General features: G+C 54.7%; 4 protein-coding genes and 1 non-coding gene across 5 annotated transcripts; 3 read left to right on the top strand and 2 right to left on the bottom strand.

The window, feature by feature from the left end:
- Window positions 1-13: 13 nt before the first annotated feature.
- Window positions 14-6,848, bottom strand: VPS51 (VPS51, GARP complex subunit). The gene is made up of 10 exons (XM_006104344.3): window positions 6,500-6,848; window positions 5,921-6,050; window positions 3,727-3,873; window positions 3,426-3,645; window positions 2,599-3,316; window positions 2,128-2,343; window positions 1,708-1,926; window positions 1,172-1,293; window positions 991-1,078; window positions 14-446 (listed from the first exon to the last, which is right to left on the bottom strand). The coding sequence occupies exons 1-10, from the start codon at window positions 6,722-6,724 to the stop codon at window positions 186-188; spliced, it is 2,346 nt and encodes a 781-aa protein (XP_006104406.1). The 5' UTR covers window positions 6,725-6,848; the 3' UTR covers window positions 14-185.
- A 2,516-nt stretch (window positions 6,849-9,364) lies between these two features.
- TMEM262 (transmembrane protein 262) lies at window positions 9,365-9,896 on the top strand. The gene is made up of 3 exons (XM_023745636.1): window positions 9,365-9,538; window positions 9,643-9,742; window positions 9,820-9,896. The coding sequence occupies exons 1-3, from the start codon at window positions 9,365-9,367 to the stop codon at window positions 9,894-9,896; spliced, it is 351 nt and encodes a 116-aa protein (XP_023601404.1).
- A 46-nt stretch (window positions 9,897-9,942) lies between these two features.
- ZFPL1 (zinc finger protein like 1) lies at window positions 9,943-14,813 on the bottom strand. Its single transcript, XM_006104342.3, has 8 exons — window positions 14,671-14,813; window positions 14,245-14,354; window positions 13,837-13,948; window positions 11,634-11,827; window positions 11,464-11,536; window positions 11,247-11,390; window positions 10,892-11,015; window positions 9,943-10,386 (listed from the first exon to the last, which is right to left on the bottom strand). Exons 2-8 carry the CDS (start codon window positions 14,344-14,346, stop codon window positions 10,200-10,202), a joined length of 936 nt encoding a protein of 311 aa, XP_006104404.1. The 5' UTR covers window positions 14,347-14,354; window positions 14,671-14,813; the 3' UTR covers window positions 9,943-10,199.
- A 124-nt stretch (window positions 14,814-14,937) lies between these two features.
- On the top strand, window positions 14,938-18,765 carry CDCA5 (cell division cycle associated 5). Its single transcript, XM_006104341.3, has 6 exons — window positions 14,938-15,103; window positions 15,254-15,348; window positions 15,443-15,508; window positions 15,586-15,621; window positions 16,272-16,688; window positions 16,882-18,765. Exons 1-6 carry the CDS (start codon window positions 15,058-15,060, stop codon window positions 16,960-16,962), a joined length of 741 nt encoding a protein of 246 aa, XP_006104403.1. The 5' UTR covers window positions 14,938-15,057; the 3' UTR covers window positions 16,963-18,765.
- A 436-nt stretch (window positions 18,766-19,201) lies between these two features.
- On the top strand, window positions 19,202-19,308 carry LOC111823573. The gene has a single exon (XR_002826625.1). It is a non-coding gene; the product is annotated as a U6 spliceosomal RNA (small nuclear RNA).
- Window positions 19,309-22,009: the final 2,701 nt, after the last annotated feature.

The following is a 22,009-nucleotide window of genomic DNA, read 5'->3' as shown; positions in this document are numbered from 1 at the left end:
CGGAGGCAGAGTCTCAGCCTCACAACTCCACCCCCTCAAGTCCCGCCCCTGCAAGCGAGAGGGAGGAGACGGCACATCTTTATTTTTCGGGTCTTGCGGTGAGAGGGGAAGGGCCGCGGGGACTGGAGGTCCAGGGATGCGCGGGTTGGGGCAGCTGGCCAGCCTGTGCATGACAATGGCCTGGCCTAGCCGCGCTCGCAGATGACCTCTACCACACTGGGTTCCATGGGCACTGGGTCCGGGCATCGCAGGGCAGCTGAGGCCACCACCTCGTCCAGCAGCAGGTGCACAAGCTCCTCGTCGGCCACGAAGCGCCACAGGTAGAGCTGCAGAAAGTGGCAGTCCACCTGCACCTGCTGCAGCCCGAAGCGCCCAAAGGTGCGCAGCCGCACACACTCCAGCAGCGTCTTCAGGCTGATCTTGATGATGCCGGTCAGCACTGACACCTGCAGGAAGGGACACGGGGATGAAGCTCACACAGCAGGTGTTGGGGAAGGGCACCCACGTTAGGGCCAGGGACACAATAAGATGCCAGTAGCTTCGATGGCATGGAAAGCCCAGGGAGGGAGGGAGGGATACAAGATTAGCCTCATCATCTGGAGGGAAACCGACAGGGACTGCCCAGCAACCACAGGCAGAGATGGGGGTCAGCAATGACGGGGGGACCGGGGGTTTACTGAGTCAGAAGAACACGGGGTCCCTGAGTGTGGGCTGGGCGGGACTGAGACCATGGTGTGAACAGGAACCCTGGGGAGGACCCAGGACTGCTGTGGGAAATAGCACAAGAGCCAAAGAGACATACTGAGCAGCACCCACACCCAGGCTGGGAGCACACCAAGGTCGGGGCAAAGGGCCATGGGATGGTGATGGTGGGGCTCTGGATACTCACTCCCGGAAACACCCCTCGGACAAAGACTGGGGGGACAGAATGCTAGGGCTCCCTGGCCAGTGTGGGGACCCTGGAAGGGGGGTTCACTGGTGACTTCAAACCTTGTTGAACTCAACAGGGCTGAACACATCAATACGCTCAGAGAACAGCTTCTGGATGTTGCTCAAGAGGTTGGTGTCCATTGGGGCACTGGATGGGGGGGAGGGGAGACAAGCATTCAGAGCCCACCCTGCACCCGTTAACCTTTGTCCATTCCCCCAGGGGCTAGTCTGACCAGCAGACCTGGGTGTATAGCTGGGTGCATAGCGGCCCTGCTGCCGGGAGCTGCTGTACACGGAGAAGGTCCTCTTGCTGGAGTCACTGCTCTGGGCCTTGCGAACACCTTCTTCGTACAGGAGCCCCACCTGGTGGTGGAAGGAGACACTGCAAAGAGGCCAGAGTACAGGGGACCTCCAGCTCACCAGGTGCCCTGGGCAAGGGCTAAGGATGCCCTAAGCTACACTCATTTACTACAAGTCACACTTGTTACCAGAGTCACAGGTAGTCCAGGCTTGGTACCTCACTGTTACCCAGTCTCTATTTACAGAAGAAGTGGAGTGGGGTAAAGGTGAGACATAAAGACACTGAGGCCCTTATTTTCTGGGTGACTCGGCCTCAGCTTCCTCATAGAAGGAATGGGGGTGATGATGCCACAATCTGGGGCTGAGGAGGAATGAGGCCACGGATGCAGGCACTGCCTGGCCCCTGAAGTCTTGACCCTCAGAAGGTATTTCCCAACACCCCCTCGCCCTGCACCTTCAGGCTCCCCTGACCAGCACCTGCACATCAATAGCCGTCGTGTCCTCCACCACCCGCTTCATGACAGCGCGCACGTTCCGGGGCTCCAGGGTACTGAGCCAGTCCCGCGTCTCCACACTCTTGCGCAACATCTGCGATATGACCAGGCCCTGCACCTTCACATAGTGGGTCAGCAGCCGCCGTGCCGTCTCCCTGGCCTCTGCACACAGTGTGCTCACAGGTGTCACTGGAGACTGGTCCTGAGCCAGGGATGCAGAGGACAAAAAGGTAGTGGGTGCTGGGGGAAGCTCAGGGGCCACTGCCAACCAGGAGCTGGGCACAGGCTGGGCATGGGGAGGTTGGGTTGCGCACAGGCAGCTGGCCTGACCATGAGGGCACTGCCTAGTCTCCTGCTTTCCCAGCACCACCACCCCCTACCCTGCTATGAGCTGGCAGTTCACCTGCACCAGAAACTGTTCATCAGTGAGGGTGAGAATGTAGGAGATGGTGGCCGTCTCATAGTCCAGGCAGAGGCGGGAGAGGAGCAGGAGCAGGGCGGGTGGCGTGGCACCCCCTTTCTCCCCAGGGCTGTCACAGAAGCTCTGAGCCGTCTGGCACATGGACCGGATGAAACCCACGATGAGGCCCTCACGGACGCCCTGGCTGCAGAACTCGCCCTGTGAGGAGGAAGGGCCGGGTATACAGCAGGTCCCCTCTTCCAGGCAGGGGCTGCTAGTGACCCTCTGCTGGAACCCTAAATCTAAACGCCCTGGCCCTTCCCCATCCCTCCAGGCTCTGCCAGTATTCCTCATGACAGCCTGAAACCACATCTAGAGTGCCTGGGGGCAAGCACTGTGTGCCCTGGTGGCTCCCATCTGCAGAATGAATAAAAGAATGCCCAGAAAAAGAAAGTGCCCAGGGGCAGGCCATACCCGGAAGTAGGGCTTGTTGGAGAAAGACACCTCCTTGGCGGTGAAGAGGTGTACAGCAGCCAGCGAGGCCTTGATGTGGCTCAGGATGGAGCTGGCCACATTGGCCAGCAACTCGGCCAGGCCGGGACCTTCCTTCCCAGCCAAGCGAGGTGCAGCCAGCGCCTGCCGCACATCGGTTAGGCAGCCCAGGAAGGCCGCCCGCAGGCCCTGCAAGTGGTGGCCCAGGCGCTCCCGGGCTACTCGCTCCACGATCTCCGTGGCAGCGTCGGCCAGCCCAGCAGCAGCAAGCAGAGCGCCAGGTGCTCGCAGGCGCCGGTGGAAGCGGTCTAGTGCCCGCACCAGCAGCGAGTTGTCACTGCCACCTTGCTCCTGCGCCAGCCGCCTCTCCACCAGCGCAAAGTAGCAGCCGCCCAGCTCCTGGGCAAAGGCTGCCAGCTTCTCCGCACCTGCTGGGCCCTGGGCCGCAAACAGCTCCTGGTAGGCTGTGGCCACCTGGCAGAGGCCACCCACAAAGCCGCTGCCTCCGTGGTCGGTAAATTCTAACACATCAGGGGCAGGAGGGGAGGGCCCCAGCTCTGCCTCCAGGCTTCTCAGCTCTTCCTCCAGCCGCCCTCGGGCATGTGCCAGGAACTCCTCACACAGCTCCTCTGCGGGCTCGCCCAGGGCCAGCAGCAGCTCCACGCATTCTGCCTGCTCAGGGGCACCGGAGCCGCCCTCCCTACCGGGAGGAAGATGGCAGGGTAGAGCAAGAAGACAGAATTTGGGGTGGGGCTGGGGGAGAAGGGCAAGTGCAGGGCAGGGGTAAGATGGGGGCCCAGAGGCCACACCTGAAGCGCTGCCGTAGCTGCTGGGCCAGGCGAGCTGTGATGACCTGGCAGTCGTCCTGGATGGCACGGAACGAGGGCAGGTGCTGGTACTGCTGCAGCACGGCTCGCGCACGGCCCTGGTAGCGCACCGCCTGCCCATAGGCGCCCAGCTCCACGCACTTGGTGAGGCGCGAGGGCAGCTCGAAGAGGAACTGCAGCTTCCGCAGCAGAGCGTGGACCCCTGGGGGGCGAGGGCAGGTGGTGTCAGCCTCAGAGCCCCGAGGTCGGCCCACTTTAGCACCTTCTCTGGGGCAGCGCCCACCTGCCAGCTTGGTGATGCGCTCGTGGCGGTCCTGCAGTGTGGCACTGATGCGCGCGCTGAAGTCTGTGATCACAGCCATGTTGGTGGCCAGCCGGTCCATCTCATCCTCCATCTTCCGGAAATCATTCTTCATCTTGCGAATGGTGTCTGCCAGGGCAAAGGCGCAGGAGAGGGAAAAGGAGATGGGGGGGCGCAGTGACAGGCGCAGCACTCAGCCTGAGGACACAGCACAGGTGCTCTCTCACACGCCCTCTTCCCAAAGGCCCTGAGCCCACTACCGCGCTGAGGCACTGAGGGCTGCGCTGACGTTAGGCGTGATGCGGCTGCCATGGTGCTGGGTCACAGTAAGTGGGGGAGGGGTATCATGTCAACGCAGCAGGTGTTTTCCGAGCACCCCTTGTGTGCCCCTAGCCCTGGGGCAGTGGGGAGGCAGCTCACAGTTCCTGCCCTTGGGAGACGCCCAGAGCCAAAGGAGGGCACAGGGCACCTGCAGAGACCTGTCTGCTCTCTCCCAGGGGCATCCTCCGTGCCCAGTGCACTGCCTGGCACTGAGGAGACAATAAATACTTGTCCACCTTTATCTCCTTCAGACTTCCCAACCCTTTACCTGCCTCCAGAACACGGTCGGTCTTCTCAGAGGGTCTTTCCCTTTTGTCCGACAGAAACCTGACCAAGGAGGCTGTTCTTCCTCACACACCCAGGCACCTCAGGGCCTGGCCCAGACACCTTAACGCTCCCAGACAGTCCCACTCCTCCCTGCAAGACCCCTGCTTCTTTGAAGACCACGCCATCAAACGACCCCCCTCCCCGTTGCTGTCCCTGTGTCCTCCTTCCATGCCTCTCGGTTCTGATCAGTCACCTCCTTGTGGACTCAAACACCCCTTCGATGAGCCTGGGGGACAACCTTGACTCTCTGTCTCTGACCTTCTTGCCTCTGCCTCATCTGTGCCACTCTCCCCTTGTCCTCAGCAAGAACTGCCTCTCCTGCCGAAACTGGTTTGGCTCAGTGGATAGAGCGTCGGCCTTCAGACTCAAGGGTCCCGGGTTCTATTCCAATCAAGGGCATGTACCTTGGTTGCGGGCACGTCCCCAGTAGGGAGTGTGCAGGAGGCAGCTGATCAATGTTTCTCTCTCATCGATGTTTCTAACTCTATCCCTCTCCCTTCCTCTCTGTAAAAAATAAATAAAATATATTTTAAAAAAAAAAACAACTGCCTCTCCTGACCAGGGGTTGACCATGCAACCTTGGCATATTGGGAGACACTCTAACCAACACAGCTGGCCAGCCAGGGCATCTTTGTGTCCCTTAATATCACACATTTTCTGTTTCTTTGCTTAATTACAAAGACGAAAGGGCCCCGGCCAGTGTGGGTCAGGGGCTGAAATTGACGCAGGAACCAAGAGGTTGCCGCTTGGATTCCTGGTTTCCCCAGTCGGGGCCATGCAGGAGGCAGCCGACTGATGATGTTCCTCTCCCATCAATGCTTCTCTCTCTCCATCCCTCTCCCTTCCTCTCTTGGAACTAAGGACAGGACGAAGGAAAGAAGGAAGGAAGGAGGGTAGAGGCAAGCCCATCCTCAAGACAGACCTGGACCAGAGAAGAAAGCTACCACTAATGAAAGGAGCTAACCCTGACGGAGGCATCCTTAGTGCCAGGTATTCCCAGCACAGCAGAGTCATTAACTTCATTTTCTTTTTTTTTTTTTTTTTTTTCATTGGGGACCAGTTTAATCAACTGCCACACAACGCGGAGGAGCGTCCTGCAGCCATGACAACAACGAGGGCCATCTTCTGGGGTTTTCATTTTCTCCTTCCTCCCCTGGGGTGTTCAAAAAAAAAACTCTCGGCCCCGGTGTTTTTGCCCTATTAAAACAGAGCATTGGACTGTGGACTAGACCAGGGGCCCGCTTTTTTTATATAATAAAGAGAGATTTATTTTATTTGGGGCTCTTGTCCCCCTAAGAGGGGGGGGGGGGGGGGGGGGGGCGTGCCGGAGGCAGCCAGTCAATGATGCTCTTTCATCATTGATGTTTCTATCTTTCTCCCTCTCTCAAATCAATAAAAATATTTTTTAAAAAACACAACACTCTGAGAGCAGCTGGAATTTGGATCTCCTCCTTCTAAACCCCCTGACAGCTCTCAGGGGAGGAACCGGGGAGGTGGGACGGAGAGGGCGCGTCCCCGGGGGACTCACCTGTGGCCGAGATGAACTTGTTGTAGTTCTCATAGACCAGGGTCTGCATGTCGCTGTCCAGGGCCCGGATCTGCCGCACCATGTCCGTCTCGCTGTCCATCAGCTGGGCCAGGGGGCACTCTCTGCGCAGCTGGAGGAAACGGGGTGTGTAGTGCTCAGGTCAGAGGGTTCTCGTGTCCCCAACCCTTGCCCCGAACTGGAAGGCTTTCGGTGCAAGAAAACCCTTTCCCCACCCTCGTCAGGAACCCGAAATGGCGTCTATAGTGGCACAGCTCAGGGATTACTAGGTTTGGGGAACCATATTTGGGGTTTGTCAGCCTTTGAAGTCCTCAGATTCACCCAAGGCCCAGCCCCGAGCTGTGAGCGGCGGAGCCACGCCCACGACCCGCCTGTCAGCTCAGGGGGCTCAGACCCACCCAGACCCTCCACGCCCCCTCGGGCTCCAGCTTCGCGCCGGCTGCCTGGCCGAGGGTCGGCTTCCTTTCACGACCCCCTGCTTCTTTCACCTCCGTCACAGAGTCGGCGGCATGTTCTGGGGGTGCACTATATCGGGGCCTGGTTCCCCCCACATAAACTTACCTTGTCCAGATACACTTCCGGGTCGAAGTGCGCCCCGTTGAGATCTGTCGGGTCCAGGGGGTCCGACCCCGGGGGGCGCCCCGCCGCCTCCCCCTCCGAGAGGCCGTAGTAAAGCTTCAGCATCCCGTGCGCCTTCCTGCGACGCTCCGGAGCCTCGGCCTCGGGCCCTTCCGGGGAGTCCCCAGGGCCAGAGCCCGGGCCGGGCCCCGCGGCAGCAGCCGCCATCGCCCCCGCTGCAGCCCCCCGGAGTGAGGCTGGGAAGGGGCCTGGGAGGAGGCACTTCCGGGAATCCTAAAGTGGTGGAAACGAGGTAGTCCTTCAGGTGAAACCTTCCCCCGCCGTCCTGGGTCCTTCGAGATTAGAGTTCCCCCGCATCTTTCCTCCTCGAGCGAAGAGGTTCCGAGAGAGGCCTTGGTTCCCCCAGCTTCTCAGGTGGAGGGAAGGCAGGTAGTGGCTCCCAACCCCGCTCCCCCGCTCCCTCGCCCCCCTGCTCCCCCGCTCTTCCCCCCACCCCGAAGACAGGACCCGCTCTCTGTAGAGCCAGAGAGCTTGTTCCTGGCCTCCTGCCACTGCCTGGGTTCCATTGCCACCCCAATTCCCAAAATTGGGGTACATTCTTTACAGGGGAGTTGCGAGAGTTAAATGCACTTACAGTACGCCACTCGGAGCCTCTAGAGCAGCGTCTGGAAGCCTGGTTCTCTGACGTCCATCAGAATGACCGGTGGTGCGTTTTGAGACTGGGCTTCCCCCAGACCTGGCTCCTTTTAAAAAGTCCCCAGGGAGTTCTGGTGCACTTACATATACCGTGTGTAGATCTTAAGTGACTGATAGGATGTGCTGAGTGAGGGGTCGAGTGGACTTGACAATAATTCTCAGGTCTGACTTGGGTAAAGGTGCCGGCTCACCAAGATGAAGAGCTCAAGAGGACAGCGAGTGACTAGGAGTTCAAACTGAGACCTGCTGAGTTTGAATGGAACCGCGACCGTTTGGTGCAGGGGAGGACGCTCTGATGGTATGGCGTCGTCCATGCACTGAGAGGCTGTAGGTTCAATTCCCAGTCAGCACAGCACATATGTCCAGTTTGCCAGCTCGATCCCCAGTAGGGAGCATGAAAGAGGCAGCCAATTGATGTTCCTCTCTCTCTAAAATAAACAAAAGCATATATATGTATATGTACATTTTAAATGGCATTGAGCTGGGAGCCCTAATATAAAAACGTTTATTTGTATTCAAAGGAGAACTGAGGTGCAAACAATTGTTTCAACAGTGGGACCATGGCTGGTCTCCCCTTTAATGTGTCAGGAGAGAGCTCTGAGGGGCTGTTGTGATTAGTGACACTGGGCAGCAAGCATGGATGGGGAGGTCAGGCTCTAACCCCACCCATTGGAGGCAGAAGACTTTGGGCCATGACCTGACCCGGGACCTGATGTCCCGGGCAGACAGGCAGGTGGCAATGGGGGTGGACAAGTTCAACATTAAGTCCTCCCTCTTCTACTTTAGTTGCTGGGAACTTATATGTCCCTTTACACCATTTCTGGCCATTTTTCAGGCTTATTTTGTTGACAGTCTTGGAGTTTTATTTTTTTAAAATAAATTTGATTTTTTTACAGAGAGGAAGGGAGAAACATCGATCAGCTGCCTTCTGCACACCCCCTACTGGGATGTGCCCGCAACCAAGGTACATGCCCTTGACCGGAATTGAAACTGGGACCCTTCAGTCCGCAGGCTGACGCTCTATCCACTGAGCCAAACCAGTTAGGGCTTGGAGTTTTTGTTGTTTTTAAAAAAAATATTTTTATTGATTTCAGAGAGGGAGAGGGAGAGAAAAACATCAATGATAAGAATCATTGATTGGTTGCCTCCTGCATGCCCCACTCTAGGTGCTGAGCCCACAACCCAGGCATGTAAGGAATCGAACCCATGACCTCCTGGTTCATAGGCCGACACTCAACCACTGAGCCACACACTGGTCAGGGGAGTTTTTTCCTCTTACATGTAGGGAGGAAATGTTTTCTTCTAACTGTCCCTTCTTATTCCACAGCCGCAGGTAGAATTAGAATTAGAATTAGATTGTAGTCTTAGTTCTGACTCCCTCACTCATCAGCTGTGAAAGCTTGAGCTGCCAAGCCCTCCCTGTACCCCCGATTCGTGTGTAAAATAGGATTTATGCCACCAGCCCCAGCTTTCTCATGGGACTCCTGGAATGAGGGACAATGGGTGTGAGAATCTCTGAGTGCCGGAAGGTGGCAGAGGGGGAAGCTGGTCAGATCAGGTCCTTGAACATCTGGGTAGAGGACTGAAAACCCGTTTTCTTAGGGCCACACCTAAGGAGGGCAGGGGGAAGGCCCCAGGACAGCCCTGGAAGACCTGCCATCCCTCTCCTTCCCTTGGTTCTTCTCCGTTAGGTGTTGAAGCAAATAACCTGGAGCTTGTGAGCCCAGGCCTCGCCTCACCTGGGACCCCCTCCCACCCCCCACCCCCCTTTCCTGAGCTGCAGTTCTTCATCTGTAGCGTGCCCACACTAACTCCTCAGTGGAACTGTTGGGAGGACTCGGTGAGAAGACATGCAAAGTGTAGAGGTGGGATGATGTGGAGACGCTGTCCCTTCAACACAAGACCCTACTGATCTATACCTTTAGCCCACCACCCCTCCACAATTCAGAGCGCCCCTGGCCACCCATGAAACTCCTGTATTGGCTGGAACCAGCCTGTGTTCTAGAATCTTGTCTCCTAAATGTCCTCCTGGTTCTAGAATCCCACTGCTATTTGAGACGGCACACTCTAGAAGCAGAGGGGTCAGCTGCTCTTCCTGGGCGTCGTCTGCTCGCTCAAGCTCCACCGACCTGAGTCTGTGCTGCCGCCAGGATGCGATGGCGGGACCGCATTGCTGTGCTCTTCTTCCCGAAAGGCATGATGCTCACCGTGGCTGCACTGCTGCTCTTCCTTATGCACCTAGGCATCTTTGCCAGTGACGTGTACAACTTCTGCTACACCTACCACTACGACCGCATGAGCTTCCGCTACACAGTTGTCCTGATGGTAGGCCGGGGCAGGGGCTCAAGGGCTGGTTGGGGGAGGCCCAGGGGCTGATGGAAACCCCAGTTGTGCCAGGGGGTCACTATCCCACTGGATGGGGCCTACAGTTCTCCAAGGTGATCAGCATCTGCTGGGCCGCCATGGGGTCACTCTACGCTGAGATGGAAGATTACAAGCTTGTTCGGAGCTTTGCCCTGACCATCCTGAGTGAGTGAGGGAATGGGGACCTTTGGAACCCTGAAAAGTGGCAGGGAAGGCTGATGGGGGCTCTCTCCTCCGCTCAGTGCTCAACGGAACCATGTTCTTCAACCGCCTGTCCCTGGAGTTTCTGGCCATGCAGTACCGGGAGGAGAGCCACTAAGGCTGGGGAATTGGGTTGAGAAGGGGGAAGGAAAAGGAGGCTTTGGGAATTTTAATAAAGTCTGCCATTTATTTCCACCTGTCAGCTCCCTCATGGGTTGGGGGTGGGAGGCCAGAGACCCAGGGGAAGCAGGTCCAGACAGACACTTGATCTGCAAGGACCCCAGGCCCAGCCTACAGCCACTCTAGTGGACTCGGCTTTGGGTCTGGAATCTTAGTGTCTCAGACTTAAGAGGAGCAGCAAAGGGCCCTAGACCGGCCCATCTCCCCTTTTCAGGGCCCCAGGTCCTAGGCTGGCCCAGCCTCAGGAGGGACCCACACGGATGTGAGGGTTCATGAGTGGGTCCAGGTTGGGATCATTGTCAGCTGCAGCCCGGCCCAGGCGAGACATGAGGGCAAGAAGGGCCAGGAAGCCCAGCAGTCCCAGCAGCAGCAGCAGCCCCGCCCGCTGGAGCAGGGTCAGCGGCCGCTTACGAGACCCGTCCCGGCTCCTGGGGGGACGAGGGGAAAGTCAGATCAGGCCCCAGTCTCTGGTGGCCCTGGGGCCCGGAGAAGAGCCCTGGTCATGACGCTCATCTTCTGGCCCCAGCACCACCATTCCTGAGCCTCACTCATTCCCTCAAGTGTGCCATGGGGATGACCACCCCTGTCCCTGCCCACTACAGGGGTGACTGTGCAGCTTGAACCAGCTGAGGCGATGACTGTTCTGGAAACTGGAATGTGTCAGGCATGGGGACAGGCATAGATTGGATGGTGTTGAAGCAGGAAGGGGCCTCAAAGAGCCTGAATCCAAACCTCATATGGAAGAGCCAAGGGAGAGCCCGAGAGGGCAGACCCAAGACTTTTATTGTCAAGCTGAAGCCTCTCTACATAGCCCCAACACCGGGGTACCCAGGTCAAGCCCCTTTTGTCATGAAATCGTTGTGCCCGGGGCCTCTGGCTCTCACTTCCTTTCCTCCCCGTTCCTGGCATCCTACCCCACGTAACCCGGCGTACCTGAGCAGCTGGGCCAGCCAGCCCAGGGCAGGCCGGCGACGGTACTTGTCATCATCGCAATCCCTGTGGAGGCCTGGTGCCCGGTCATCATCCCGTGTGTCATACACCTTCCTTGGGGCCGAGGCTGCAAGGGCAGAGCCACGAGCATTCACAGGCTCAGGGAAACTGCCCCACAGCAGGGCGCGAGGGGAGGGCAGGAGATCCTGGCCCTTCGAAGCCTGACACTGTATCTCAGAATTGTGGGTAGGTAACGTCTGTGCTTGGAGTGAGGAAGGGTCCCTCTGGTGGGTCTCTGGGGCCCTGAGCTCCCTCCACCCTACTCCACTCCCCTGGCCCGGACAATCCCCTGGCTCACCGTGAGTCAAGGGCTCGGAACTGCCCATGTGGATCACTGTGTGCTGCTCAGGTCGGTTGGGGGGCGCGGGGGGCCGGGGGGCTTGGCTGTAGAAGGCGGGGGCAGTGGAAGTGCTGGCTATCTCTTCTTGTGCCGGGGTACTGGCTGTGGCAGGAAGACAGTTGTCAGCAGAGCAGGGAGGCAAGGGCCCCAACAGTAGGTGGAGACCACCACTCACCATTAAAGCTGGACCAGTCAGAGAAGTCAGAAGTGTTGAGGGGCTCGGGCTCCGGGCTCACCACCTCATCGATCTGGAGGAAGGAACCTGTCTCACCAGGCTGCTCAGTGCTGTCCCCACTCCCTTATTTGGCCCAAGACAGATGGACAGACAGACAGAGGGACTCTCACCAGAGGAAGGCCCAGTCCTGCCCGGGCCCAGTTGACCGTGGTCAGCTTCTCTCTCAGCACAGAGGCCACAGGGCCAACCAGGTTGCTTGGGGGGAAGATGGGGCCACTGCAGCTGGGACACTGGTAGCCAGCAGGCGCTGTATTTCGGGGTAGCTGGGCAGCACGTTCATTGAGGCAGGCCCAATGGAAGAGATCTTAGGGCCCAGGAAATAGCAGAGAAGAGGCAGGAGGAAGAAGACACTTTAGGCTCCTCGCCCAGCAACAGCCCCCAGCCCATTGCAGGAATCTACACACACATACGTATAGCCCAGAGCCGCCTCCTTCCCATCCTCACTCTAGGTCCATGTCATCAGTGTTCCCTAAGCCTTCAGCCTTATTGGCTACCGCCATCACACTAAGTCAAAACAGATGCTACAGAGTTCCCCAGCCCACTGCGGCGTGGGTGTGGGTGGGAAGAATTTGCCAATCAACAACAGTTTCAGAAAAGCTTCCTAGACATGCACACAGGCACACGTGTGCTTGTACACACCCATGGGCACAAATATACATGGGCTTATATATACATAATCAAACACAAATGCCATCCTGGTGGCTGTACTTACAGACACATCAACTCACACATACACATCTACACATTCACTTGTTTGCTAACACTTGAGCGCCCTCACCCACACATTCTCCTGCAGCTCCACAACACACTTGTAGTCATGTTCACACACGTTTACCCACTCACGTGTAAGTACTAATGAACACACTAACACTTGTGTAAAGACACCATGCACATAAAATTCATGCACATATATCCACATCCTGACACTAAAAACCACGTAAGTGGAGCTCACTCTTTTGCACTAGCTCCTTCAAAAAGTGGAACTAAGACCAATTGATGTGTCTCTCTCACATCGATGTTTCTCTCTCTCTGTCTCTCCCCCTCCACTCTCTAAAAATGAACAGAAAAATATCCTTGGATGAGGCTTAACAACAAAAAAAGTGGAACTAAGACTCTTAGACCAGAGTCAGGTCAATGTCATGACACGTCTGCTGACTTCTTTCAGCAGACTTTACTGTGGGAAACTCATTTCTTCTGTGTTCAATCTTGGAATCAGCAAAGAATTTTTTTTTTTTAATCCTCACCTGAGGATTTTTCCATTGATTTTTAAGAGAGAGAGAGGGAGGGAGGATGGGGAGGGAGGGAGGGAGAGAGAGAGAGAGAGAGAGAGAGAGAGAGAGAGAAACACTGATGTGAAAGAGACACATTGAGCCCTAGCTGGTTTGGCTCAGTGGATAGAGTGTCAGCCTGTGGACAGAAGGGTCCCAGGTTCGATTCCAGTCAAGGGCACATGCCTGGGGTTGTGGGCTCAATCCCCAGTAGGGGGGGTGCAGGAGGCAGCCAATCAATGATCCTCTCTCATCATTGATGTTTCTATCTCTCCCTCTTCCTTCCTCTCTGAAATCAATTACACACACACACACACACACACACACACATATATATTTTAAAGAGAGAGACATATTGATTGGTTGCCTACCGCATGCACCCCAACCGGGGCCTGGAATCAAACCTGCAACCAAGGTACATGCCCAAGACGGAATTGAACCCAAGATCCTTCAGTTCTCGGGCCAACACTTTAATGCAGGGGTCCTCAAACTTTTTAAACAGGGGGCCAGTTCACTGTCCCTCAGACCGTTGGAGGGCCGGAGTATAGTTTAAAAAAAACTATGAACAAATTCCTATGCACACTGCATTTATCTTATTTTGAAGTAAAAAAACAAAACGGGAACAAATACAGTATTTGTATTTGCATGTGGCCCGCGGGCCGTAGTTTGAGGACCCCTGCTAATCACTGAGCAAAACTGGCCAGGGCTCAGTAATGAATCTTGAATGCCTGAAAGCCCCATGCTTTCAGCTCATGCCTGGTCTGGCCAGCTACTGCTCACAGATACAAACACACCCACAAGTTTGACTGATTTTCCCTCAACCCTCAAGATTGGAGGGCTAGCACCTTTAATTTTTAGGGAAAGATACTGAGGCCTAGGAAGGGAAAATGACTTGCCTTAGTAAACACAACATGTAAGTAACCCAGCAAGACTGGGAACTCGGGCTCCAACCTCCTTAGCTAGGCAGTCTCACTGTCCTGCTGTTTGCGGAGGGCATGGAACCCAGCCACCAAGCTGGGCCTGTCCTGAAACCCCCAGGACTCACCATAACAGACAAGGCGGGTGGTCTCTCGCGAGGCCAGGGGTGTGTTGCACAGGCGGCAATTGGAGCTGTAGTCGCTATCTTGGAGCCACTGCAGGTAAGATTGTACGATGCACTGGAGTGGGAGAGAGGTCACAACTGAGCAGGGGCTCCACAACCCAGCTACCTAAGACCCAATGATCTATCTATCATCGCAAAGACTTCTTTTGTTTGTTCAATCAATAAAGGTTTACTGAGCACAGACTGTGTGCCAGACTCTGTCTTTAGGAGTAGGGGTATAGCAATGAATCAAATGCAGTCCTTGCCCTCGTGGAGCTTCCATTCTAGCGCCTGGCCCTTCATGGATTTGGAAGAAGCCACTACTACCTGCCCTCCCAGTGCCCTGCTCAGCCGCTCTTTTCAAGGCCCCACCTTGGCGTGATTGGCTACCAGGCAGTGCTCGCAGACGTTGACCCGGTGTTCGAAGCAGAATAGGTTTGTCACCTTCCTCTTGGGGCACTTGCAAAGGCCCATGGTCCTCCCTGAAGAAGGGGTCTGAGTTGGTAGGGAGCCAGGTTCTGGTGGCCGCCACTAGGCACTCACCAGCCAAGTTCGTTTCTACTCCCCTGGACACTCATCCCATGTTGGTGCCAGCCCCAACTTCCGGCCCGGCGCCCCTCTTCACTCCGGACCACGCCCCCAGCATAAATCCCTCCTCCGAAGACCCCCCCTCATTCCTCCTGAATCCCGCCCAGGCCAGGCTCCTCCATCCGCGTCCCTCCGATACCCCCGGCCCCGCCCCCAGGGGCCCCTCCTGGGTCCCACCCCTCCAGGCCCCGCCCCCCTTTCTCCACAGACCCCGCTCTCAGTGTTACTGATGCGCCGCGGCACCGGTCCCGGCGAGCGGGAGCGCTGGTCCGAGGGGTAGACACCGCGCCCCGTCGACCTCGGGCGCAGCTCTTTCCAGCGCCGGCCGCCCCGACTATCCCTCCGCTGCCACGTCTCTTCCGGGTGCGGCGCGTGCTGATGACGCCAGCACGCCACTGGCCCCGCCCCTGAGACGCTGTACGTGGTGACGGGAAGAGACGCGGAGAGCGGACCGTCTTTCCCCCTCCCGCCTTGCGTCACTTCCGCTTCCTCACGGGCGAGGCGGGTAGTTCGAACGTTTCTCCTTCGAAGGAGCCTGGCGGTTGGCGCGAGCCCCACCACCCTCGGTGGCGGCGCGGCGAAGGTCGAGACCAAGATATGTCCGAGAGGCGGACGCGGTCCGGCGGGGCCGCCCAGGGCTCCGGTGAGCGGAGGGCGCGCGGGAGAGATGGGGCCCAGGTGCTTGAGGGACGCAGTTCCGTGAGGGAGGCCCTCCCCCTACCGCCTGAAGAGGCTCGGACCGGGAAGGCGCCCCCGACGGGCCTGTTTGGGAACCTCGGTCTCTTTTTTCCAGGGCGAAGGGCCTCACCTCCTACTCAGTCTCTGCGGAGGTCCCAGCGGAAATCAGGCTCTGATATTCCCAACATCCTCCCTGAAATCTGGCCGAAGGTGAGCCCGGGATTCCTCAGGCCCTTCCCCAGGCGCCTCCCTCCCCAGAGGCCCCTGGGCTAGTGTAGAACTCACGGCCACCCCTCCTCTCCAGGCACCTCATGCGACTCCCGTCAGAAAGCCCATCGTCTTGAAGAAGATTGTGGCTCATACTGTAAAGGTAGGGCTGAGAGAGGGGTTGTGGGTGGGGAGCAGCATTGGGGGCGGCTGTGTGATCAATTAGCGTTGTCTCCACAGATCCCGTCTGTCCACTCACCTCGAAGGAGCCCTAGGGTGAGTTCGTTTTCACCTGCTTTGCTGCGTGGAGTCCAGGACATTCTGGAGCTGGGAGGGGGCGTGGTGTCTGCTCACATCTGCGTAGGGTGCTGTTTGCAGTATTTTGAAAGTTTGCCTTTGGACATGTGTATGCATTGCCAATCTTGCTTCCTCCTTAGACTTACTAGGTCTTGATACCCCGGTGTCCTCTACCATTTTCCTTCTAGCCCGCCCCACCCCCCACCTAGGCCTTTACCCCTCCATTGTCTGTGTCCATGGGTTATGCATACAAGTTCTTTGGTTGATCTCTTCCCACCCACCCACCCTCCCCAACGTATTATCTATTTTTCTCCACTAGAATTTTCCATGGAGACGGGTTTTCTATGTTTTATTCCCTGGTCACATTTTGGGGACAGAGCTGGCAGCGCCAGTAGGTGGTGGCAAGTCTTTTTGAGTCACAAAACCACACTCCTCAGAAGCAATGACCGGCTGTTCTTTTCTCCCCTTTCCCACATCTATCTTAGTCTCATTTCTCTCCTCACCCGTCTCCTCTTTTCCTTTTAAAAGTGTATGTCCAGTGGCTCTTTCCTTCCACCCTGAATCTCCTCGGGCCTCCTGGAAGCAATATGTCTGAGTAACAGGGAGGCATTCTCTCTCTGTCCCGGTAGATTGCTTTTTCCTTGGAAAAAGAAAACAACCCTCCTACCAAGGAGCCTGCTAAGGAGGACCTCTTCAAGGAGTGCAGCGTCCCTGCCACTCCTGTGCAAAGCCCAGATGAGTCAAACGCCACTGAAGGAGACCTGGACACCAGAGACTTGGAAATGTCCAAGAAAGTCAGGCGGTCCTACAGCCGGCTGGACCCCCTTCACTGTGCCTCCACCTCCACCCCAGGCCGCCCATCCTGCTTTGGCTTCGAGAGGCTGCTGGGGACAGAAGACCTGGCCGGAGTCTCACCCTTGGTGTGTTCAAAGTTAACCGAGGTCCCCAGGGTCCCTGGGAATCCTTGGGTCCCGGACACGACTCTCCCCGGAATTTCCCCACCCGTGAAAGAGAAAAAGAAGAAGAAGAAGGTGCCGGAGATCCTGGTGAGTGAGGGGCAGGGGCCTTCCTCTGCTGTCATGCAGACAAACTGGGAGATGCCGGGGCACATGCTGGGCTGGGGCTCAGCTCTGGTTGTTTTGGGGGAAAGACAGCACCTGCGTGCAGGGTGTGGGTAGACATGCTCCAGACAACGTGTCCTCTTCCCCACTCACCTGCCTCCCATTTCTCTTCCCCCAGAAATCGGAGCTGGATGAGTGGGCTGCAGCCATGAATGCTGAGTTTGAAGCTGCTGAGCAGTTTGATCTCCTGGTTGAATGAGATGAAACTGGGGTGCACCTAGCCAGACTTCCTTCCCCCTGTACATAGCCTCTTCTTCCTATGGAACAGACACTTGGGGTCCCCTTCCCTGGCCTTGCTACCTGTGCATGTGCTGTTGCTGCACGTGAGGTTTGCCCTTGAGTGTTTGTGTGGTGGCAGCTGTAGGAAATAGGGTTTGCCTGGCCGGTGTCCTGGCTGTAGTCAGTGACCCACCATCGTCTCCTCCCTACTTCCTGCAGTGTCCTGGCCAGCTTCCAGTTGGGCTACAGACTTGGGAGGGAGAATCCCTAGCCCAGCCGGAAGAGCCTACAGGGCTGGGGATTGTGGGTGAGAGCATCTCTACTGTTGCTGGGGGATGTGTGGCTGCCCTGTGCCAGCCCCAACAGAAACGCATCAGCCCATGTGGCTCAGTGATTGAGCATCGACCTATGAACCAGGAGGTCACGGTTCGATTCCTGGTCGAGGCACATGCCTGGGTTGCGTGTTGAATCCCCAGTGTGGGGCGTGTAGGAGGCAGCCGATCAATGATTCTCATCATTGATGTTTCTATCTCTACCTCTCCCTCTCTGAAGTCAATAAAAGTGTATTTAAAAAAAAGAAACTGGCATCTGCAGCCAGAGCTGCCTCAGGCTCTCTCCTGAGTTGCCTTCTGTTGGTGGCTTGGTTCCATCGGTGTAAAAAGGCTTGGGTTTTCTTAGATTCTGTAGATGGTCCAGGAGACAATTTGTGGATTTGGGACAGTTCTATCTGTGAGGAAGAAGCTGGGCACTCAGGCAGTAGAGTCGGGTTTAGAAGGAGAGTGGGAAAGCCTTAGTTGGCTTTGGACCATAGGCGTTTACTCCTTAGAAGCTGTATTTTATATTTCTGTGTTCTGCTGTTGAGGTATTTGGTTAAAAACAAGGCTGATGGAGTGCTGGCTGTGTAGGGCAAAGGGTGCATTTGGGGCTGTGGCACCAGGTACCACAGGTCCCAGCCTCTACAGAACCTGAGGCTCGGCGGGGAAGGGGCCCATGGCAGGAGGTGACCCCTCTTGTCATGCACACCTGTTTCTTACAAACTAAAGTTCACAGTCTATTCAGCTCTAGAACAAAAACATATAAGTTAAGCCGTCCTAGTCCCACTAGCATTTTGCAGCTACACATGTAAAGTTCTAGGAAGCTTTTCTCACGGTTCAGAAGGGGCAGGGGTTGATAGCAGTGTTAACCTTCAGCTTCCTTAGTGCCCTGTCACAGGAGGACACTGCCTGAGGCAGGTGCTAGGAGTTGAGCTAGGGGGCAGAGAAAGATCATCTTCGTGCTTTCAGGGAACCCCACTCCCACCATTTCTCTTCTCAATGCTGGTAAAAGGTGTGCTTTCAAAGACTGCCCAACCACACTTTGCTCCACCCCCCATGTTTTGAACCTTTGCACATTTACAGGTTTGTGGAAGTAGAGGCTAGTGAATAGCAGATTCAGGGAAGATATGCTTGGTTCAGTTACCTGAACGGCGCTAATGAAGCTCTTTACAATGCCTGCGAGTCCCAGACTACCTGTTCAACGCTTTGTGCTTTGTCAGATCTTACAAGCAAGCCCCTTTGTCAGGGTGGACCAGATGTCCTTGAGCTGGACCACACCTGAAGAATTCTTGTCCTCACTGGCTGGTGGGCAGGACTCCTGAGAATTGTTTTAGTCCTGTAGAATCAGGAGTAGCCAGATGATGTTGAGTTAATGTCATTGCTGCAAACTTCTTCCTGAAAAACTAAGAATGTGGAGTTTAAGGGAAAAATATGTTCTTTGTTTTATTAATAAACCTGGTTGAAGAGTGTGTTCTGAGATTGTGTTTCTTTCGTTGGGTCAAAGGCAGAGCTGAGGGTGTGAGGCCCAGGAAGCTAAGCCTTCTTGGGCTGTGTCACAGGGTTGCCCCATCCCCCATGTCTTTTTCTATTTAGATGCTCACACCATTCTTCCAAGGCTGGGTTACCTGCCTCAAGGGGAGTTCCAGGGTGAGGCTGCCAAAAGCTTCATCCAGAGCCTGGGAACAAACCCTACCCCCCCATCCTGAGTCAAGCCCTTGTTTCCCTGTCACCCGTCCCCAGGAGCCTGCTCCTCACACTGGCCCAGCCTGGTGCAGAAGCCCCTGGGGAACTAGTCAGAGATCCATGCATTTCCATGCAGGTGGCACAAACTAGTCTTATCATGTCTCTACATTTGTCCTTGCCTCCTAGACCGAGCAAATCAAGACCTTTAAATTCTTAAGGTTCGTGCTTGCTTCGGCAGCACATATACTAAAATTGGAACGATACAGAGAAGATTAGCATGGCCCCTGCGCAAGGATGACACGCAAATTCGTGAAGCGTTCCATATTTTAAAAAAATAAAATAAAATAAAATAAATTCTTAAGTTTCTACAGCCTTCCCACATCTCCCTTCTACCTCCTTACCTCACCCAGAGGAAAGCAGGTCCCTTTTTTCAAGGCCAAGCTTTCCATTTTGGCTTTTGATCCAATTCTGTAACCTGAGCCCTATGCCTCTCACCTACAAGTCCTAAACAGGCTTGTGTTCATTTTATTAGAAACCACCTTAACCCAAAAAAGTTTTGACCAGCCTCTCCTTTTAGCTACTACCATTATTCCTTTTGAGGTTAAGCTCCTTGAAAAAAATGTTAGGAAATTGCTGCTTCTGTCCCATGTACTCTAGGTGCCTGCCCTCACTCATTTACTGCTCAGTGACCACATAATCTGCAATGCTACAGATTCAGGCCTCTGCACCCTGGGCCAAGAGCACCCTTCTTGGGGCCATGACACTGCTGGCCCCTTTCTTTGCTTCCACTGAAATGTCAGGACACCTAGGTTCAGTCCTGGACCCTCTTTTTTTTTTCTTTATTGATTAAGGTGTTATATATGTTTCCGTATCCCCCGATTGTCCCCCACCACCTCCAGCTCATGCCTTCAACCCCCTGGTGTCTGTGTCCATTGGTTAGGCTTATATGCATGCATACAAATCCTTTGGTTGATCTCTCCCCCTTACTCCTTCCCTCTGAGGTTTGACGGTCTGATCGATGCTTCTCTGTCTGAATTTTTTTTTGTTCATCAATTTCTGGACCCTCTTTTCAATCTGCTTGACATCAAGCTCTCCAGGCCACCTTGTTGCCCAAGATTTGCCAATCTTTCCCTCCCACCCATATATCTCTCCTGAACTTCAAACCAGAATCTAGAACTATATTCTAGAACTCTATCTCAACTCAGAAGTTTACTTGAACTTAGCTTATCCATCAGCTTGCCTCTTCCTGTGCTCCCTATGTCATTAGCATCACCTCGACCTGACCCAGTCACACAAGCCAGGACACTGGGGGTCATCTGCAGCTCCACACTCTCCCTCCCCCCATCCCCTCAGCCCAATCTCAACATCCCTCCATCCCCACGGCTACTGGACAATTGCCTTGGCCTAGTGATTTTCAATCTTTTTCATCTCATGACACACAATTACTAAAATTCTGCAGCACACCAAAAAAATAAATTCCTTGCTGATCTGACAAAAAAAAAGTGTAATTTTGATTCATTCACACCAGACAGCTATTCTGTTGGTTGTTGTCTTTTTTTGTTTTTGCTAATCCTCACTCAAGGATATTTTTTCTATTATTTTTTTAGAGAGTGGACTGGAGGGAGGTAGTGGGGAGAGAGAGTAAGATCAATGTGAGACACATTGATTCATTGCCTCCTGCACACTGCCTTACTAGGGCTGGGAATCAAACCTGAATCCAGATTGTGTCCTTGACCACAAATCAAACCTGCGACCTTTCAGTTTGGGGCCGATGAGAAACACTGGCCAGGATAATTGTTGATTTTTTTTGTGTTTTTAAAAAATACATATTTTAGCCCTAGCCGGTTTTGTTCAGTGGATAGAGCATTGGCCCGCAGACTGAAGGGTCCCAGGTTCGATTCCTGTCAAGGGCACATGCCTGGATTGCAGGCTCGGTCCCTGGTAGGGGCGTGCAGGAGGCAGCCGATCAATGAGTTTCTCTCATCATTGATGTTTCTATCTCTCTTTCCCTCCCCCTCTCTGAAATCAGTAAAAATATATTGAACAAAAAAAGAAAATACATAATTTATTGATTTCAGAGAAGGAGATAGAAACATCAATGATGAGAGAGAATCATTGATCGGCTGCCTCCTGCATGCCCTCCTATTGGGAATCAAGCCCACAACCTAAGCATGTGATCTGACCAGGAATTGAACCAGTGACCTGGTTTATAGGTCGATGCTCAACCATATGCTGGGCCACTTTTTAAATTTGATAATCTAAGTTGAGGTCAATGCCCTGACTAAATAGTCAATGCCCTGACTAAATAGTCATGCATGTTTAAAAGTTCCTCCCAACCAGTGTGCATGGCACACCAGCTGAAAAATCACTGCCCCAGTCTAGTAGCTCTTCAAACTACACTGTGGCCCGAATGAGTTTCAAAGAGAAAATATGGTGGTGTTTTTCCCCTGCTTAAAGGAAGGGGAGGGGAGGGAGAGAGAGAAACATCAATGATGAGAGAATCATTGATCAGCTGCCTCCTGCACACCCCCTACTGGGGATTGAGCCTGCAACCCGGGCATGTACCCTTGACTGGAATTGAACCTGGGATCCTTCACTCTGCAGGCTGATGCTCTATCCCAGTGGTCGCCAACTGGTGGTCCATAAGGTCTGAAAGGTTGGTGACGGCTAGTTTAGGAAACCTTTGGAGCAGTGGTTGCCAACTGGTGATCCGTGGATCACTGGTGGTCCGTGAGGTCCGAAAGGTTGGCAACTGCTGCTCTATCCACTGAGCCAAACCAGCTAGGGCTGCTTAAAACCTTTTGATACAATTCCATTTCTGGGTGTAATACCCAAAAGAATTGGAAGTAAGGTTTTGAAGAAATATTTGTACATCCATGTTCATAGCATGGCTTCCAATAGACAAAAGGTGGAAAACACCATAAATATCCATTGATGGATGAATGGATAAGCAAAATGCAGTATGTAGGTACACTGGAATATTATTCAGCTCTATCAGTTTCAAAGGGAATGAAATTCTGATGCTACAAC

Source organism: Myotis lucifugus, unplaced genomic scaffold, assembly GCF_000147115.1.
Source record: "Myotis lucifugus unplaced genomic scaffold, Myoluc2.0 scaffold_562, whole genome shotgun sequence".
NCBI classification, from domain to species: domain Eukaryota; kingdom Metazoa; phylum Chordata; class Mammalia; order Chiroptera; family Vespertilionidae; genus Myotis; species Myotis lucifugus.
The sequence above is the reverse complement of the archived record's forward strand: the minus strand, read 5'-3'. Positions and strand labels throughout refer to the sequence as shown.

Coding starts and splice junctions, on each gene's coding strand:
- VPS51 (XM_006104344.3), bottom strand. CDS start 6,724: ATGGCGGCTGCTGCCGCGGGGCCCGGCCCGGGCTCTGGCCCTGGGGAC. Junction 2,344..2,598: donor CCAACAAGCCCTACTTCCGG/GTATGGCCTGCC, acceptor TCCTCCTCACAG/GGCGAGTTCTGCAGCCAGGG. Junction 1,079..1,171: donor GCACCCAGCTATACACCCAG/GTCTGCTGGTCA, acceptor CCCCCCATCCAG/TGCCCCAATGGACACCAACC.
- TMEM262 (XM_023745636.1), top strand. CDS start 9,365: ATGCGATGGCGGGACCGCATTGCTGTGCTCTTCTTCCCGAAAGGCATG. Junction 9,539..9,642: donor GCTACACAGTTGTCCTGATG/GTAGGCCGGGGC, acceptor TGGGGCCTACAG/TTCTCCAAGGTGATCAGCAT. Junction 9,743..9,819: donor CTTTGCCCTGACCATCCTGA/GTGAGTGAGGGA, acceptor TCCTCCGCTCAG/TGCTCAACGGAACCATGTTC.
- ZFPL1 (XM_006104342.3), bottom strand. CDS start 14,346: ATGGGCCTTTGCAAGTGCCCCAAGAGGAAGGTGACAAACCTATTCTGC. Junction 11,828..13,836: donor CACCCGCCTTGTCTGTTATG/GTGAGTCCTGGG, acceptor CTGGGCCCTAAG/ATCTCTTCCATTGGGCCTGC. Junction 11,016..11,246: donor TTCCGAGCCCTTGACTCACG/GTGAGCCAGGGG, acceptor CTGCCCTTGCAG/CCTCGGCCCCAAGGAAGGTG.
- CDCA5 (XM_006104341.3), top strand. CDS start 15,058: ATGTCCGAGAGGCGGACGCGGTCCGGCGGGGCCGCCCAGGGCTCCG. Junction 15,104..15,253: donor CGGGGCCGCCCAGGGCTCCG/GTGAGCGGAGGG, acceptor TCTTTTTTCCAG/GGCGAAGGGCCTCACCTCCT. Junction 16,689..16,881: donor AGAAGGTGCCGGAGATCCTG/GTGAGTGAGGGG, acceptor CTCTTCCCCCAG/AAATCGGAGCTGGATGAGTG.